The sequence below is a fragment of the Meriones unguiculatus genome, chromosome 11 (genome assembly GCF_030254825.1).
Source record: "Meriones unguiculatus strain TT.TT164.6M chromosome 11, Bangor_MerUng_6.1, whole genome shotgun sequence".
Taxonomy (NCBI): domain Eukaryota; kingdom Metazoa; phylum Chordata; class Mammalia; order Rodentia; family Muridae; genus Meriones; species Meriones unguiculatus.
In genome coordinates, this window is record NC_083359.1 from 88,390,959 (window position 1) to 88,410,665 (window position 19,707).

Sequence of the window (19,707 nt, forward strand, 5' to 3'; positions counted from 1 at the left end):
AAAGATTTGTCTAGGACAATAGATACAATTATTTGTTCTGCCTACCTCACAGGTTTGTTGTAGAGATCAAACAAAACCACGTATATAGAAGCCTCCTAAAAAGTTTAAGGCAGCATTCTAATATAAGGTATTAAATTCTTTGCCCTTTTCCTTTGTTCCTCTGAAATCACATTCTGTGTTTGACTTGTGCTCGTGGATAGAAAAACACTCAGGACAGTGGTGGATGAGGCGTGTGTGTGTGTGTGTGTGTGTGTGTGTGTGTGTGTGTGTGCGCGAGCGCGCTCCTAAGCACAGCGGAGCTTGTCTGACTTCTTTAAGTTCAGAGAGAGCTCTTTTCCTTGGTGAAGGCACTAGGGAGTCCTTGCTTACGTGGCTTGTCCTCTGCTCGGGCTGACCATGCTGGCTACAGCTGGGAGAGCTGCCTTTCGGTTCCTCACGGTGTAGAAGTGAGGGTGCCCTAGAGAATTCTATTAACACTGGACCTTCAACGCTGTTCAGGAGACCATGGCTGGAATTGCACGTGGACAGGGTGCCCCATTTCTTTAGGGGCAACCAGAACGCTGAGACCACAACTGCCCCCACCTTAAATCCTAGCGATTAGATGAGCTGACTACGGAGGCAATATTGGCACGAAATTAATGGTCGATAAAACGTTAGCCAACGCAATGATGTGTTTATTGAGTCACTTGGCCCCAGGCTCTCCTTGGGATAGAGGTGCAAGACCCTGTCCCCGCCTCTAGAGAGGCTGAAGTGCCCTTCAGTCGCTGCAGTGGAACGTTATGAATCACAGGGAATTAAAAAAAAAAATCTGCCCCCAGGAACTTCTTTTCTAAGAAAAGTCTCCTTGGCTGACTTCTAGTGTCCAGCCGGCAGCATGGGCTACGGGGAGCCTGATTCAGGGTTTGGCCATGGGTCCAATTATTGCATTTCCCAGCAGTGAAGCGGTTTCGGTCAGAAACGTCGACTTTTTTTTTTTTTTCTTTTTAAGCCTAAAACAAAGTTGTAAGTTGCAGGAGCCCGTGGGTGAGTGAAAGTCTGAGGAGCTTGGAGCGGGGAGAAAAAGGGCTTTGGGCGCTCTCCGCGGCCTCCAGGTGAGGACGGACGGTGGTTAATCATCACTCACGGTGCAGATCCGAGAGCAACCGGATCCCCGTCCCGCCGGCGCGCGCGAGCCGCAGCCTAGGTGGCACGAACCTCCGCCGAGGCTCCCCCCGCCCCCACCCCCCCAGGGCAACAGCTCCACGTGGAGAGGAGGAAAAGTTTGGCGCGCCCGGGAGGTCCGGGCAGCAGACCCGAGCCCCGGGCTGCAGCCTCGCGGTGGGCCGCGCAGCCAAAGCCGGGAAAGCGAGCTCCACGGGCCCACGCCAAGGGACGCGCTCTCAGGCCCCCGCCCTGCGCACCCCACCCCCTCCCCGGGCCGCGCACGCAGCCAGAGGCCGCTGTCAGAAGCCGCCCGAGCCGCCTCGGAGAAGCAGGGCGGACTTTGCACCCAGGACCCCGGGCCTCGGCTTTCCCAGCCGGCCTCGGAGCGGAGCGGCTCGGCTCGGCTCGGCGGGACGTCCCGAGCAGGTCGGTGGGCGGCTCGTGGCCACGGCCCGGCTCGGCTCCGGCGCGCCGGAGAGCAGCCCCGGGGGCCGGCGTTCGCTCCCGCTCTCTCCCGGGCGCGCGGGAGCCCCGGGCGGCTGCTCCGGCCGCAGCCTCGGGGACGCCGCCGCCTTCCTCCTCCCGGAGCCGCCCGAGCCCCTGGGCGACTGGGCGCCGCTCCGGACGGCGGGAGCGAGCTTGGCCATCAGGTAAGGAAGGCTGCGAGGGTTCCCTTTCGGCTTCGGCGGCTTCGGGGCGGGCGTGTTTCTCAAAGTTGATTTGAAATGCGTCCAAGAGCGAGCCGGGCCAGTCGCGGCTCCTCCCCGAGGCGACTCCTTTGCTCCTGCAGACGTTCCCGGCGCTGGCCGACCGGCGGGAGGACCTCCCCGCGCGCCCCACACGCCCACTCCCGAGCGCCCCCCTAGCAGAGCGCAGCGCCAGGAGTACGGAAGCAGGCGGGACGGTCTCCGGCTCCCTCCCTCTGCCTCTCTCCAACCCCGGACAGGTGAGGGTCGGGACGGAGCGGTCAGAAGACAGGGGAATCGGACCTGCTTGGTCCCTCAGGCTCGGCCCTGGCTCTAGGAGCAGGCGCACCCCCATCCCAGCACGCGCAGTAGCCTGGTTCCAGCGGAGGGGTCCCTAGGGGCCGCGTTGGTATAGTATGGGGCGGAGTCGGTCTTGGAATGGGAAACCTGGGGACAGGGGTGGGGGTGGGGGTTAGGAGAACGCAGTCAGGGGGCGGAGGCCTAAGTACATAACGCTGTTGACTTCGAGTGAAATCAGATCCGTCCGGGCAGTTCACGGTGGCTCTTCTCTCTCCTCCCACCCCGCGTTTCTCTTGGCTGGACTCTACCCTCTAGGCTCGTTCTTTCCTCCCTGGACACTTGTTCTGTCCTTCTCCGGGAGTGTGGCATCCTTGGGCGCAGAGTCCCAGCGGGCACGGCGGCTAGACGCAACCCTCCCCCGCAGGTCCTCCAGACTCAACCCGAACATGTTGGACGGCCTGAAGATGGAGGAGAACTTCCAAAGCGCGATCGAGACCTCGGCCTCCTTCTCCTCTTTGCTGGGTAAGTGTCCGACGCCCTGCGCCCTGGCGCATCCTCCCGCCGCCAGGCCCGGAGCTCAGGTACGGCAGCCCGTCAGCTCGGGCACCCCACCCGGCTAGGCGATCAGGCTCGCACCCTCTTCACGCACGCAAGACACGCACGCACACAGGCGCCCACTCTCTGTCTTTCCGTGTCCGTCAGTCCTTTTGAGGCGTCCCTACCGAAACACGACTAGCAAGCCTCCTCGGGCCTCCTGAGCTCAACATCGAATTCCCCAAAGCCTCGAGGGGCGGGCGAGCGTGTTCACAGGCGTTTGAGTGGCAAGTGATTAATAACACCCAGGGCTGGATTTTTAATCATGGGGCTGATCGACGGCTCTTAAATGCCACTAGTTTCTCAGAGGCCTGTGGCCGAGCAGGAGTGGTCCCGAGGCCTGGAGTGCCCAAGTTCTTCTCTTTCTCCCACCGGCTACAGCCCCAATTTTAGTATTGGGCATGGCCTAGAGGCTTTTCCGGGCTAGTGGGCAGCGCTGCGCTAGGATTAGCCTGCTCGGCGGGGCCCTCGCCTGGTCTTTAATTAACTGAAGCCGGATCCCAGTTCTGCAAGCTTGGTATCCCACTACCCCCCAACCCAGCCACTGCGGAGGAGCAGAGAAGAGAGGGAGCCAGGCGAGTCACGCCCGTGGGTCTCCCAGAGCGCAGGCCAGCAATTCCTGTTTGGGCAGCGGCTCTCAACTCTGCCTTTAGGAGTTTTCAAGTTTGGAGGAAAGGTGTTTTTTGTTGTTCTTGTCGTTTTGTTTTTGTTTTTCTTTCTCCCCCCCCTTTTTGTCTTAATTTCCCCCTCCTCCTCTTTCTGCCGAGGAGATTTTTTTTTTTCATTTAAACCTCGTCCCTTAACTCTAGAACTGAGAGACGGAGTTGACAATTTCTGTTGGTGGAAACCATATCCAGAGAGAAATGCCCAGCTCACACCAACAGTCCAGAGGAAACGAAATCGAGCCCCATTTTCCCCTACTTCCGCCCCCTCCCTTTCAAAATTGCCAGGGCCCTTTCCCCAGAGCCAGAAGACCCACGCAGGCCAGAGCGGGCGTGCACTGGGGCACCGGACTTGGTTCCATGCGCAGCTGACCCCGCGGTCTCTCTGACCCTGGGAGGCTGAGACCAGGAAAACAGAACATCCCGGTTGAGACCGGCCAGGTCTTTCTGCGGCCCTCCTTGCCGTTTTTTCCCACCCCATGAAACAACCTGTCCGGCTTACCAGGTGGCAGCTGTTCCCCAAAGCAGAAAGTGAGATCAGCGTAGTTGCCTACACAGAGAGAGATCAGCCCTCTGGGACATCACGGACAAGAGCGTTCTTGCGGGACAAGGCGCTTCTTCAAACGGTTGTGAGAAGTGTCAGCCAAGGCGGTTAAATATTCCTTTCTCCGTCCGGTGTTCATGTTGTGGGGAAGCAGGCCCCCACTCGAACAAGATCCGGAGGGACAAAGTCACAAAGGTCAAGAAATAGGGCAGAGAAGATTATCTGACGGAGCTAAGAGGGCTGTCGCTCCACGCAGCGCTTCTGAGCTCGGGACAGGCAGCGCTCTTCTCAGGCAGGCATCCTTCTCAGGGTCTCTGCCCTTGGCTATTCTCTCTCCTCCCCCCAACCCCCGTCATTATATTTCCTAATTATAAAAGGCCACCTGCCTTTTGCACGTCAAACAAAACGCAAGAGGGATCCATTCACTGCTTTGAACAGGGCCGAGCTTGCTTGAGAGATGGTGCGCTTTTTTTTTTCCTGCACCTCCAGACTTTTAGGAAGAAAGCAGAACGTGTTAATTCTTCTTCTAAAGACAGAACACAGTGGCAAGCAAATTATTATCAGTCGTGTAAAAGCGGTCAAAGAACACAAACACGGTGATTTAATGACGACCTGAGCGAGAGCCCTGGGAGCGCAAATTCACATGCGATCTAATTTTATGGGATAAGTGAATGCACGCGGAAGTTATCTGGGCTGCTCTACCCATGAAGGCCATTTCTTTGACTTTCGCTCCCTCCCTCGCTAGAACTTAACGCCTTACAACTTAGCCTTTGCGTATTGGCAACGTTGTTGCCACTTGGTTGGGTTTCTCGAACCTGCTCCTCAGCGGGGCTCTCGGAGGCTGCGCGGGCTCAGGGCTGGGGGTAAACCTGCGGGGTCCGATCGGACCCGGCAGTGAGTGTGGCGGGGTGGGCTGGCCAGCGGGCCTCACGGGCGGACGTCTGTTGCTGCCGTAGGCAGGGCGGTGAGCCCCAAGTCCGTCTGCGAGGGCTGTCAGCGGGTCATCTCGGACAGGTTTCTGCTGCGGCTCAACGACAGCTTCTGGCACGAGCAGTGCGTGCAGTGCGCCTCCTGCAAGGAGCCCCTGGAGACCACCTGCTTCTACCGGGACAAGAAGCTTTACTGCAAGTACCACTATGAGAAGTAAGTGCCCGCGCGTCGTCGCTGTCGCCGGGGCGCGCTCGCTCACTCGCTCGCTCGCTCGCCCGCTCGCGGGCACGACCGTGCGCCGGGGAACGTGGCCCCCTGCGCCCTCTTCGCGCCTCCGAGAGGCCCAGGAGGCACCCGCAGGGCCGACCTGTTACATCTCCCCCGTACCCGCGCCTGGCACTAGTGTCTGCGCAACGTGGGCCCAAGAGAGCCGGGCTGCGTTTTTGTTTGTTTGTTTGTTTGTTTTTGTTTCTGTTCGTTTTCTTTTTCTTTTTTGTTGTTCCATAATTATTTTAATCATTCCAAGTTCCATAACGTGGGGCCCAGCCATTCCCAGAGGTCATGGAGCGTCTTCAAGCTTGGTTCTGGGTTCGCCGGGGGCGCCCGGGTGATCACCAGTGACCAGGCACCCTTTTGCATTCCATCTCACTCAAGCGTTTGTGCCGCTTTGGGGCTTGTGCCCAGTGGCAAGGCGGTGCGGATAGGATAGTTTTTTGTGTCCCCCCGCCCCCCGGTACATTTCTTGCTCGGTTTGGGGAACTCCGGTTTGGAAATGGTTTTTCTGCAGCTCGCCGTTGCTTTGCTCTTTCAGTCACCCCCTCCTCGGGTTTTCTAGGAAGCCGGCAGGTGTGGGGGGCCCTGGGGAGCCCGGGACGTTGCTAGGCCAGAGGGGCCCTGACCTAAAGCCCCCTGCGGCCGTCTCCACCCAGTTCTAGACTGTCAGCACGCAGAGCTGGGAGGCAGGTGATGAAGAGAGCGGTTCTTTTCCGAGCTGGATTTCTGAAATGCCTCAGGAATTGTGAAGTGGTAGGACGTCCTTATTCTCAAAGGACAGGCCAGGAGGAGCCCTCCGAAGTAAGGAGAGGAACCTGTTTTGCCTTGCAAATTGGGCAGTTCACGGGGATCTAGGATCCTGGGGGGCTAGAGGGAAAGAAAAGTGGCCTTAACGCTCCTGTGTTTTTGTGCAGGAGGGCGGCCATACGTGGACTGTGTGCGCGTGAAACGTAGCTGCTGTAATTTCATTAAGACGCACAGTGAAAAGGATGTGCAAGAGAGGTCTGACTATGGGGGAAGAGCGGAGGTTTCTTGTTTCTATGTCTGGACTATCAGGCTCACTGAAAAATGGACCCAGTTAGACCTAGCAAAAACCACCATCCGCCGCCACCACCACCACGATCAGCCGCTCAGGACTCCTCTCCTAGATTGCGTTGAGGACACTGGGCTACTCTGTTGTCTCAGAAATGCCTTACATTCCCTGCCCTCAACTTAAAACAAAACAAAAACAACAACAACAAAAAAAACATGCTTGAGTATATGTCAGTTGGACAATACAGAAATCGGCAAATAAGCGAAAACTCTCTGATCTTTATGGTAAACAATTTTGAAAGGAGAAAAACAAAAAACAAAACACGCCGGTGCCTGTTCTGGTTTGTTGGCTTGTAGCCCCGGAGTCTGAGTAAAAAGTGTGATTTTTAGGTAATTAAGCGGATTTGGTCTATACAACTTCAAGTAGACAAAGCCTGGTGACTGCTCGCTTTTTTCCCCCCTCTCTCACTCTTGCTTTTCATGGAAAAGGTTTTGGTATTGTGTGGGCCCAATCTTTATCTTTCTGCTTATAGATTAGAGAAAGGTCCACATCCTTCAGGCACAATACTAGCAAATTCAGAAGTACTGGAGCTTAGGGAAGGATTTGGGTTGTGATTTTTCTATTCTGTTTGTTAAAAAAGAAAACCGTGAATCAAAGAAGGCTCAAGGGTCAACACAGCTGTCTGGCCAGTCAAATCTTCTTTAAGGAAGTCAGGCTGTGTCAAGAGGAGAAGAAACAGTTGCTGTAAAGTACTTAACAGAACAATATCCCTTCCCTTTCAGCCCTCCAGGTTTGGCGAGGTTTGGGCTTATTAGCTGAGAGGGCCAGCTCGCTCCTCACAAAGCTATTTCTGCGAAGAGAAAATTGCAGGGATCAACCGCCAGCTGTTGGCCAGAATCACGATTTTATATAGGGTGTGAGCTACATTGTTCAAAGAGGTGTTGGTGTGACAGCGAAGGCTTTCTTTTTAATTTTTAATTTAAAGATATTTACAGATACACGGATATCCAAAATCAGTTTGCTTGGACTCTTTAGCTCTGGGCATATTCTCAGACTTAGTCTACTCAGCCTGAGAGTGGCTGTTTTAGATTCATTTATTCCTCCCTTAAATTCCATCTCTCTTCTCTTCCCAATCTCACTCCTACTCTCTCAACAAATCAGGATTTTAATGTACTTGATACTCCTAAGAGTATTAGGACACTTGCTGTAGGAGAAAGTGGAGCAATGATTTCTTTCCTTCTTTCTTTCTTTCTTTCTTTCTTTCTTTCTTTCTTTCTTTCTCTTCATCACATTGGGCTCAGGAAAAATTCCTTTATTCAACAGGCTTTCAAGGAGCTTCTATATGTAAAACCTTGGTTTTGATGAGGAAAGGATAAGAAAAGTCTTGGAGCCCGACTGCAGGAGGTTTCTAGCTTGGCAGGTTTCACATCTCAAGGGTTTCTTGAAAAGCTTCCTTCACTTACACAGGACCAGGTGTCCAAAAGAATCGATCTGGAATGGCCACATGTTTATCTCGGAGGGTACAGCTCAATTTGGGGCAATAGCATAGCTAGGAAAATTTCAGAAAGCACTTTCCCTCTTTATTGCAATAGTACACCCCCCCTCTCTCTCTCTCTCTCTCTCTCTCTCTCTCTCTCTCTCTCTCTCTCTCTCTGTGTGTGTGTAGTGTACGTGTTTCTTCAATGCTAAGGTTCAAGGTAAAGTAGATGGGGATGAAAAACAAGATGAGTGTTAGGTGCTAAGGTAGCAGTGGGGGCAAACTGTAGATCACTTTGGTGACCATCATTAACACAGTTTTAGCAGCAAAGGTTATCACGTTTTTTTTCATGCCTTTGTATGTGTTTCTGGATGTTAGACAATCCTGAGTCTGCTTTTGAATTATTACCTGTGTATCCCTGGTGACAAGTCAGGCCTTCACTGAAATAAATGGAAAGGGATGTGTGTGTGTGTGTGTGTGTGTGTGTGTGTGTGTGTGTATAATAGGAGTAGGAGGGAGGCTTGGGAGAGTAGGGGGTGACAGTAACCAGAATCACTTGATCCGTGTATGAAACTGTCAAGGAACCACTTCAATAAAAGTTACTTAAAAAGCCAACATTCCATTTTGTCAACTAGTTGTTTTCACTTTCACCATGTGAAGCATCAACTTTTTTTTTTTTTCTTTTTAAATTGAAGAAATGAATTGGTGGTGGCATCTTGGACAAGACTGTTCATTTGAAACCTCAGGATGTTTCACTAAGCATTGGCCTCCTCTACTACGAGACCCTTAGGGATACTTTATTTTTCTGTTGTCCAAGACAAATAAGCATTCAAGGCCAGAGTGTAGTGTGGTGATTTTACAAACACTCAGAAATCGAGTCCTGGGGGGTGGGGGTCCATTTGCTGCTCATGATGTCATCAAAGAGAAGCGACAACATCAATGGTGATGAGACTCCACTATGAGAGAGACGGCTTGAGGTGGTGTAGGTATGGCTATGTCAGGAATGGGTTCAATTTGCTTTGGCATTCCTGAAAGTTAGCAGACAACCAACATATTTTCCGGCCTGGAAGACTTCTATTTATGTAACTGTTGTTCCCCATTTCGGCGAGCCTCCTGTGATCCAGCTAGTTCAGAGTTTTCCGTGAACTGGTTCCAAACGAGTACTGTAGCCATGCTTCAGCCAGAGAGACAAGACCATGGGGTCACGGAAATGTGGGGTCACGGAAACGTGGCAGCGTGATAGATAATTGAGCCTTCTGGAGAGCGTCCCACTTTTAAATCAAATTTATATTGCTCCTTTCATGTGCCTGGTGGCTCTTGGGTCAGGCTGGGCCTCCTCTCCTCACATAGGAAGTTTATCACTATCACGTGGATTGTTTTGGACACCCTGGGGGCGGCGTGGGGTAGTACTGCTGTCATCAGCCCTGTTCCCACAGCGTGGTAATTCTGCACATGTGAGCCGGCCGCAGTTTGGGAAAGCGTCTCCTCGGAAGGAAGGCCTGCTTATGTTTTCTTCTCTGCCTTTTGGAGTAGACTGGTTGTCTGTCCAGAGAGAGAGGGACAGACATGGGGGGGGGAGTAGATGTCACCCTTCTTACAGTAGTCTGTGTCTCTTGTGGCCTGAGGCTTGTCAGCCCCAGGTGAGAAAGATTTAGGCATTACACACTCTGTGGAGGTAGCTCAGGAGATGTGTGCGAGGAGTTAGCTTGTTTTTTTTTTTTATTTTTTCCTTTCTATTATTATGATCATTATTACTGTGTCATTACTTGGAGATCAAAATTGGGCATGCGGTTCTTCATAAAAGGAACCCGCAGATGAAATTACAAATGCCTTTGTTAGAGTTCTACTCCACTTTACTTTTTCTTGGCCTGGCTCCTGGTACAATAGCATTTAAGGAATATAGAAATCAAACACAGCTAGGTAATAATTTTTGTCTGCATTCAATTGTAGAGGTTTAGCTCACAATGGGCATATTCCATGGTCGTGGCTATGTTTATGCAAGGGACCCCTCTATCGCTCTGTTTTAATTTAAGAGGGTGAAAATGTTTCTCTCTTAGAGCTGTTTTCTCTTTTCATGTATTGGTTCATGGTGAGACTTGCTTGGGATCTAAGACCTAAGAAAATTGAAATGAGATAGAGCAGGCATGTGCAGTGTTCTGGGAGTTAGGATACTGGGCGTGAGCATAGCCATGGGGCTCTTTTGGTCCTTATTTAAATAGAACACATTGTGAAAAGTGATTTCTCCAGACTGGTTTTCCAAAATGTAGAGTTCTGAGATCTTTGTCTTCCTCGTGGCCAGGAAGTAATGTTCAGTACACTGAGTTCATTGACAAGAGCTTTTCCTATAGTTAATTATTTGTCTTGCATTTTATTTGCAATGTTTGCATCAACCGAGACTTATTCCTACCAGGAAGGACCATTCACTGTTTTTTTTTTTTTTTTTAATTTTATGAAGGTTTTTGAACATAATGATTGGATACTTTCTTTTTTCTTTCTTTCTTTCTTTCTTTCTTTATTTATTTTTGATTGGATACTTTCTATACTAAGAATAATTCTATTTATTTAATCACAAAGTGAGAAAATAAAATATACACTGTATGATATACCCTAAAATATACATTGTATGAACAAAATTTTAATAACTTCTTAGAATAAGTGCATATTACAAAATATGATTATCGAACATTACCAAGGTCAAAACAATCAATATTGAGTCATGTGAGCTGGGTTATTAAGTCCAGTTGTACAGTTCTGGAAGATAAATTATGGGGTACTTAAAAACAGTCTCATCTTAATATGGTTTTAAAAGGATTTTGGTAATACTGGCCCTAACTGTGAAAGTTTAGCTCTGTTTTACTATTTTTTTAAATAAAAAAAATAAACCTCTTTGACTCTTTTTTTTTTTTTTTTTTCCCTGGTTTGTCTTCAGTGTGGCATTCTTCAATAAATCACTTTAGGGCAAGATAAAGAGGGCCTTAGCCATGTTGGGTTGAGACCCCCAAAGTAGAGGTTTCCGGCGGGGGGGGGAGCCCTGCTCTCATCCCAGCATGGCTGAGAATGCTACTTGGGTACATACTGTATGTTTTCCTGAGAGTCCCTTGGGGCCCTTAGGACAGTGTTAGGTGGTGGCTTTTCCATACTCAGTCAGGGGAAGGTGGAGATTTTCAGGACATCACAGGGCCACCCCTCATGCCCTTTTGAATGGCCTGTTGTCAAGGATAGGGACTCTCTTCTGGCGTCTTGAGGACTTACGCGTCCTCCTTAGTCTCTCAGACTAGCAGGACACAGAGCATTTAGTCCACAATTAGAGTTAGTCATGTTATCCCCAGCCTGGTGTTGACGGCAGCTTTGTGTCACTTTGTCGTATCTTAAACAAAACCTGCCCTTACAGCCTTGCAGACACCTTCAAAATGTCAGATTGTTATTTTAGTAAACCACAACGATATGCCTTCTATATTTTTAACCAAGACAAAATTAATAAGATTGCTATGGCCCTGGAATTAATTAGTAGGGGGATTAGCGCCGTGTCGGCTAAAATGGAGGCGTAAACACTGTAAGCTTGCTACATGTTTGTTTTCACACTACTGAAAAATAAATAAAATGAGCCTTAGGGTAGGGATTAGGTCTCGCTTGGCTCTAGAAAGCAGATGCAGTTGGAATGCAGCAGAAACACTGAAGTATTAGGGAAAATGTTATGTAAGGAATAAAACCAAACCCACATCCCTTCCCTACCCCGTGGGTATATTTGGTCCTGTCACGATAGTCCAGTCTGTGTCGTTAAAAAGAGATTTAAAAAAAAAAATACACCTCTGAGCTATTTTTCTTTTCTTGGCGGTGAACAGGGCAACTAAGTCTTTCGTAGACTTTGTCACTTGGCTGCCATGCACAGATTAGACCGAACTTAATGAAACCTTGCAAGGTCTCCGTCATTGCACTATAATGATCTAACAACTAAAACTATGAAGCAGACCATGCGTTTCCTAGTCCTGTAACTGGAGTCGTACGCGAGAGTCTGCTCTCTTCCAGCCTTACAGAATTCCAATCTGGGGATCCTATTTTTGGCTAATAGCAGCATGTCTGGCTTTCCTGTCTCTCTGGGTTTCCAGTGTCCTTCCACGCCACTGTGCCTGTGGCTTATCGTCATTGTCATATACCAGATGAGCTCTGAGAGATATCTGGCTACTGTGGATTGGACCGTGCTTTCTGACTTGTCCAATACATCCTGTCCATATAAAAAAAAAATATTGTAATCTTCTGGTCTTGCTGGGAAAGGACCACATGCTGTATCTAAACTCACACCTGCCCCATCCCATCCTGCCTTCTATTCCCCTGTACCCTGTGGGGCTTTATTAACATGGCTTTTAGATATTACTTAAACCTCTCCACCAACTGCCTCACCTCCATCCCCTACTCTCCTATGGACCTTCTATTTTCTCACTTGGAAGAAGCCAATTAGCCTTTATTTCTCTCCTTCTCTCTGTCTGCCTCTGCCTCCCCCTGTGTGTGTGGCATGTGCAGGAATGTGTGTGTCCGTGCTGAGGACAGAGCTCCACAAATGATTTGACTGCTCTTTGCTTTTAATCTTTGAGACAGGGAGGGTCGCTCATTGAACCCGGAGCTCTCTTGCTAGGCTGGAAGGCCAGTGAGTCCCATGGATGCCTCTGGCTCTGCCTTTCCAACACTGGGGTGACAGATCTGTGCTTTTACATGCTCCCTGGAGATCTGAACTCAGGTCCTTGTGATTGCCTGGTAAGCTCTTTACCCACTGAACTATCTCCTTATTGTGCACAATAGTCCTACCATGTAGCAGTCCAATTATTGAGTAGTACTCAGCTTAGTAGCTGGGCAATGGACAGTAGGCAACCTTATGTTTATGTAGCTCCATGCCCATTACTCTTTGGGTGATCCTTTGGGAGCCCCCCAAAACGTTTCTGACTATGCCGGCCCCTTAGGAGACATCCAGCTATGTTCTATATTTTGATGAGTCAGAGATGTGCCTCAGTCCCTGCTGTCCCCAGAAAGACTGGCCAGCATTGTGGTAGGACATCTGGTTATTGCTCATTTCCAAGGCTGCTGTTTCTCTGGACGCCTCTCTTTTCTTGCAGTGCTGGGACCCGAACCTAGGGCTGTACCTGTTAGGCAAGCCCCATGCCTCCCTCTGGGCTTGAGGCCCCACTAGACTCTGCCTCTCCCTCACTCACAGAGGGTCCTCTCCACAGCTCTGCAGCCAAGGATTTGAAGCAGCATGAGAAGCTCTTTGGAGTAGTTTTCTCTCCTCACTCCCTCCTGCCCTTTTGGTTAGAGGCAGCCACTCCCTGGACTCACAGTCCTGGCTATTAAGCCTCAGGAGCCTTTAAAAGGATTTTTCAAAACAAAACAAAACAAAACACCCCCTCCTGAACTCGAGATTAGCCACTTAAGCTCATTAAAGTTCCTTTAAATACTAAAATGTTGGGCTCCTGGGGGCTGTTCCCCCAAACCATATTTTCATTCTTAACATTGTTGTCATTCACTGTGCAGCAGATTAAGGCCAGCTCCCTCTGAGTCCAGAAACGTCCCCCTCTCCCAGCAGGAGGGTCCCAATATGTCTTTGTTTGAGCTCCAGGACAGCCTGAGCCCAAGGGGCCACTGGGGCTGGCACAGCTCAGGGTTTCCATCTTTAAGGTAGAGAGGAGTTTGTGTTTCTCCTCAGAAAGGGGCCCAGAGAAAGGAGTGAATGGGTAGCTAGGTAGACAAGGACAGGCTTTTGCAGGGGGGTTCGGAAGCTGCTACCAGTCAGTCTATATAACTAAGACCAAAAGAGCCCTCTGGTAGCCTGGATTTAAGGCCATGCCTATTCTTAATAGGCAGGATGGTGAAGGGTTTTTGCCTGGGACCAAGCAGCAGCGCCAGAGCCTCCTGTGCAGGTCCCAGACATTTCTGACTCTTCCCCAAGTGTGGATTTTTATGGCCCCACCTTCCTTGCCCCTGCTACCCAGAGCATCTCTTCAGAAGTGTCCAGCAGGTCCTCCCAATTTTTCTGCCCTCAAGCTGGCTCTGGGGGAGCTAGTTTTCTGGTTGTGACAGTGGAACAAATCCTTTTTAACATAACTATCTAGAGTTTTCTCCCCTGCTGCTCTCTTTCCCTCTTCTTTCTCCCCTTGGCCTTCTTCACAGTGTGGCAGGGATTCCCTTTATTCTGGCATCCCTGTTAGTGAGAGTCGCTATCTTCACAGGGGTATGGCCATAGTTGTTAGTACCAGCAGTACTAAAAAACCCAGAAGGAAAGAACACCCCAGAAAACCCTATTTTGTCTTCCTTTTGGGTTTTGCCAGGTCCCACAACTCACCTTTCCCCAGGGCACTGCTCACTCTTAAGTGCCTGGATTCAACTACAATACTGTCTTTTATTTTACTTTTTTATTTTTTAAATATCAGTTACAGCTTATTAACTTCGTATCCCAGCTGTAGCCCACTCCCTCATTCCCTCCCAATCCCACCCTTCCTCCCTCATCTCCTCCCTGCCCCTTTCCAAGTCCACAGATAGGGAGGTCTCCTCCCCTTCCATCTGACCCTAGCTTACCAGGTTTCTTCAGGACTGGCTGCAATGTCCACCTCTGTGGCCTAGCAAGGCTACTCCTCCCTCAGGAGGGGAGGTCAAAGAGCCAGCCATTGAGTTCATGTCAGAAATAGTCTCTGTTCCCCTTACTAGGGAAACCCACTTGGATACTGAGCTACCATGGACTACATCCAATATTGTCTTTTAAAGGGATGTTTTACTTGCTTTCTCCTCTAAACCCATCCTGAGAATTTTTACATTTCAAGTTACCCTACATACAGGCTAGAGACTCCTGTCTTGCCAGATTACGGAAGGTATTGTGATGTCATTCGCACTGGGGTGTAATGGACTGTTCATCTGAAGATACTTCTTGCTTGGAATGGTGTTGAGTCAAAAGAAAGAGCATCCTATGTTGAAATCCTAGACTCTAGAGTGGACTGTCCATTGAGATAATTCTGCATAGAAAGAGTATGGCGCCGCGCAGGAAGCTTCCCTGTTCATCTGTGTGGCATGCTGGCTGTGCTTACTATGCCCCCACTTACCTTTTCTCTGGGTTTTATTTTGTTTGTGCTTAATTATTGGCCAGGCCATTCCATTTCAATAGCCTGTATCCATAGATGAACGCAGCAGACAGGTGGGTGCGAATGGTTTGGACGCGTCATGACTGTCTCCAGAACTGGAAAAGTAACTCTAATCATTTGTCTTATTGTTAAGAGATGTTCTGGGTACAAGTGACTCATCTGCCTGAAGGCATAATATACCAACAGCAGAGACCATGGAGGAACACTGCTTACTGGCCAGATCACCTGGCTCGTTAACTCCCTTTCTTTCCTCCCTTTCTTCCTTTTAAAAATTATTTATTTTTTTTATGTGTACTGGTGTTTTTTGTATGTTATATGTGTACCACTTGTGTGCAGTACCACCAGAAGCCAGAAGAGGGCTCCATAGTCTCTTGAGTCACAGATGGCTGTCAGCAGCCATGTGGGTGCTGGGAATCAAACCCAGGTCTTCCAGCACAGTTAACTAACTGTTGAGTCATCTCTCCAGCCCCTTAACTAGCTTTCCGACATGGGCAAGGTCCATTTGCCTAGGGATAGCACCACTCACAGTGGGCTGAGCCCTCTCACATCAATTAGCAATTGAGAAAATGCACCATAGCCACGCCCACAAACTGATCTGATGAAGAGAATTCCTCAGCTGAATTAGGACATTTTGGAGCTAGGCATAGTGGCACACACCTGTAATCCCAGCATTTAGGGAGGCATGAGGCAGGCAGATCTTTGTGAGTTCGAGGACAGCTGAGGCTACACAGAGAAACCCTGTCTCAGAAAAAAATTTTTTTCTAGGATCTCCACTCAAAAGGCCTTTGGTCAGCTATAGAATACTGTAGAGGACTGTGTAGCATGACTGCTGGTTTTTATATGAATAAAAGCCTAAGTATATTCTTTGGAGCTGTGTGCATACCTAACATGTGGTTCTTAGGAGCAGAGTCTCAGGAGCCAGTGTGTCTGGGATCACATTCTTGCTGTTTTCTTGGCAAGGGGTTCACTTGCTCTGTGCCTATTTCTCCTTTCTAAAATGGGGTGATAACAAACCCTTCCTCCTTGGGTCATCTTGGTTTAATATTCCTAAAGCATGTGGATCAATGCTTGGCTTATAGAAAGTGCCATAAGGAACTCTCTGGGTTAAACAACATCTATCCTCTTTCAAATTTCAAAGAACCTTTGTCTATATTAGGAATTGATCCTTTACAACAATTTTTAAAAATGGCCAAGGCAGAAAAATTTGATTTACCCGGAGTTTATACCTGAGGAAACCGAAGCTCACAGAATTTACTCACGTCAGAGAGTAAAGCTGGGATGCTGTCCCCAGCCAGGACCCTGGTTTGATGGCCTTTCCACTAAAATCACGCCATCTGCTGCTTGGGTTCTGGTGTTCACACCCCAGTGAGGTCACGATTCTGTTTGTCTTTTCGAACAAGCTCTTGGAAAACAAGACCCCACCTGCTGGATGCTTGTGCTTTCAGGATCTCTTCCTGAGGCAGCTGTTGTACTCAGTGGTTTTCAAGGACTTTTTTTTTTTTTAATCTGGCTATTGCTTTAAATATTTGTGTGTGTGTGTGTGCGTGTGTGTGTGTGTGTGTGTAAGCTTCTGGAATATGTTCAACACTCTTCCTTATCAAACCACCCAACAAACACAAAGCCACCCCAGCCCATCCTTTCCCTGGATCATGCTGTCTGTATTAATCCCTAATGTCAGCTTGCGTAGTTGTCCCCCCCTCCCCAAGAAGGAGAACAAACAACAGAAGGTATCAGCATCCATGTCCCTTCTCCCAGTTCTCAGGGTTTGCAATGGTGACTTTTTTTTTCTATGAGCCTGTCTGCACATTTGGCAGCAGAACTGTTAAATATCAGATCCAGAGGCTTCCAGACACAGCTTCCACGGGGACCAACCAGCAGCTGTCCATCCATCCCTCGGATAACCCCTTTCCAAGTTTTCTTCTGGATGGCGTTGCGTTTCTCAAACAAAGCTCAGCCACAGCTCGAGAGGATCCCACGGGGTCCCACTGAGGCCAGCTTCTAGAATCAATGTCATCTGTCTTGTTTGGGGGATGCCGCCTGGCTGGGCCGTTCTAAACGTGCCCATGGAATGCTGGTCGTCTCAGAAACCACACATTCCTGGGCTGTGTTGTGTTTTTTTTTTTTTTTTTTTTTTTTTTTTCTCTCCATGGCCAAGACTTTTTGTTCCCTTGAAACTAGTTCCAGTCAGTTTTTGGAGAAACCAAGTGTGTACATGAATTCAGACTTTGAGAACTGGAGGTTAATAAAGTGAGGCTTGCAGGTGGTACGTGAAGAGTTAGAACTCATCCCATTTAGTTGTAGGTAGTTTTTTTTTTTTTTTTTTCAAATTTGATATTGCATGGACTCAAACAGGTGGTTCATTAATGGAATTATCCATCTAATCAAGTAGATGGGTATGTGAAAAAATAAACAAAACAAAACACAGATAAATTTATCGTCTACCAGACTACTGAGAAAGGCGAGTTAAACAACATTATGGACAAAGAGAAAACCCAGTGTTCCCTGTCATTATGGGAGATTTCACCATCTTCAGTGTTTGTCACAATTGAAAGTATCTATAAATATCTACATATCTGCATGTTTCTTAGTACATGTGGCTATATCCCAAGACATATGAAGGAAGGGAACTTTCTGCTGTTCAGACCCTTTTATCTCTAGCATCTCGTACAACTCTAAAGACATGTTGGTTACGGAGATAGGTACATTTATCAATACATGGCCTGCTTTAGAGGTGCTGAGAAGGCTTTGTGGAGAGGTGAGATTAACTGGCTCTTAGAGAATGGGTGGGGACGTAGGGTAGGGCAGTGTGTGGAGGGTTCTAGGCAGAGGAAGAAGCATGAGCAAGTGGTGGGAGTCCCGAGAAGAAAGAATGTGGGTTCCAACACTCATTAATCTCGGGGATGGTGTTAGCTGCACTGTCGGATACAGTGGAGGTTGGGTTGTTTGTGGACTGCAAAAAAGCAGTACCAAACAGTGAGGAACAGTATGTAACATGTAAAGGATGTTCAGCTTTGTCCCATGACTAGCAAGCAGCCAGCAGGGCTATCTCACTGCAGCGAATAGATGTGGCCTTCAGTTTCCAGCAAGGTAATTCTGGTGGCGAGGTGGGGCGCCAGTAGGAGCTTTGGAAGAGACTGGTTAGCAGGACCAGCTAGGTGTGTGCTGTAGGCTGTGAGAGATGGTAAGGATACGAATTAAGGAGGAGGCCTTGGAGATGGAGAGCATCAATGTGATGCAGAACATTCCCGATAGAAGATTAGTTAAACTTAATGACTTTGAGAAAAGGGGTGTCGGCAAAGGAAGGGGGGCGGTGACGACCTAGAGAGGGTGAGATGATAAAGGAGTCAAGATGTGGAGCAGGTGTTTGGGGCAGGCGGCGGGGAGGGTAAGTGAGGATATGCTGAGCTACTGACAGCTTTCAGTAGGACATGTCCAGAAGGCAAAGGAGCTCCCTGGGAAGCAGCCTGGACACAAGTCCTCAGGACACAGTGTTCTATCAGTGGTGAGAAGAGGGTGTCCAAGGTGCACAGACCAAGGAAAGGATGCGCTTCGGGGAGCATCGTATTCAAAGAGTCCTGGTCCTGGTTCTACAAACAGGGCACTCATGGGGAATTGGCAGTCAGACATTGGGGTGGGGGTGGGGAGGAGGCAGGGCAGGATTTAGGAGGCTGCACTGTGAAAAGGAGCTGAAGAGGCAGAGTAGGGGGAGAAGATGAATAGTGAAAGATGGGAGGGCAAAAGATGGAATTTGAGGTGAAGAAGGAAGGGGAAGATGATGTTTGCAAGTTGGGAAGTTTGAGTCCTTTTTATGTCAAAGATGAGTGTAGACGGGAGACCCTGGAAAAAGCAGAGCACGCACCAGCTATTGGAGATGCCTGAAGAAGGGTCATGGACCATCCGCAGTGCAGGCTCTGCCTACTTTTCTCTTTAGTAACCATTTATTCCCTGTCTTTGTTGCATATCCCTTTCAATTAGCTGATCTGCTCAGCACCAGACTGAAGTGTGAAGAGTGAATCTGCTGTCCTCCACTCACTGAAGCTTTCTAGACACTTTCCCACCGAGTCTCATGTGGTTCATGGACCTTCAGATGGCAGCAGAGTGAGGACCCAGATTATTTCTTTCTTCATATATTAGTTGAGCTTAATTTGTGTAAACCTCACTAATCTGTAGTCTCTCTGTGTCTGATCCCGATCCATGCAGAGTTCTCTTCGGTCATGGTGTAAGTTCCAGGCATATGTGTCCCATTTCCCAGAATAAATCTCAGAGCCTCCTCACACCAGAAGCTAGTCAACTGTGCTTGGAAAAGACTCCACCCAAGAGCCTTTCATTTGAAGAGCTTTTGCTTTCTGTGGCATTTGGAGGCACCCCAAGAGAAGGGAATGGAGGATAGGAGCACAATCCTCCTCTCAGGTTATAGCACGGTGCCATGGCCTCTTTACCTACACATTGTAGTCCTGTCCACTGCCTGATGTGGTGGTCAGTCTATTGTTGCTATACCGAAACACCTGGGCTAGGAGCTTTATAAACAAAAGAGGCTTTTCTAGCCCACAGTGAAGGCTGAAAGTCTAAGAGCATGGGGTCTCATCTCTTTGGCCTCCTGGTGGATGACATCACAGTGGCAGAAGTGTGTGCAGAGGAGAGCACATAATGAGGCGGGAAGTCAAAGATGGTCGAGTTGGCTGGTCCTCTTTGTGACAACATGCTCGCAGGAGAATAGACAAAGTTCTTTGAGAACCACATTCCTCCCTTCCAAGGGCATGCCCAGAGACTTAGCTACTTTCCAATAAGTCTCACTTCTAAAAGGCTCTGACACCTCTCACCGTCATCACGTGGAGGATGCAGCCTCTAGCACAAGCATCTCCGAAGAGCACACACAAGCCACACTCAAACCCTTGCACTCGTCCACATACTTCCATCCCTAGACTGGAGGCTAGAGTGATCGCAGAA

At 49.0% G+C, this 19,707-nt stretch overlaps 1 protein-coding gene across 1 annotated transcript in view; it reads left to right on the top strand.

Annotated features, from left to right (window-relative positions):
* Window positions 1-1,982: 1,982 nt before the first annotated feature.
* Lmx1a (LIM homeobox transcription factor 1 alpha) overlaps window positions 1,983-19,707 on the top strand; it is a 146,853-nt gene continuing 129,128 nt past the window's right edge. The window contains exons 1-3 of the mRNA XM_021642598.2: window positions 1,983-2,089; window positions 2,445-2,651; window positions 4,886-5,072. Of these exons, the coding sequence (XP_021498273.1) occupies window positions 2,576-2,651; window positions 4,886-5,072 (263 nt within the window). The 5' untranslated portion in view covers window positions 1,983-2,089; window positions 2,445-2,575. The remainder of the gene's footprint in view (window positions 2,090-2,444; window positions 2,652-4,885; window positions 5,073-19,707) is intronic.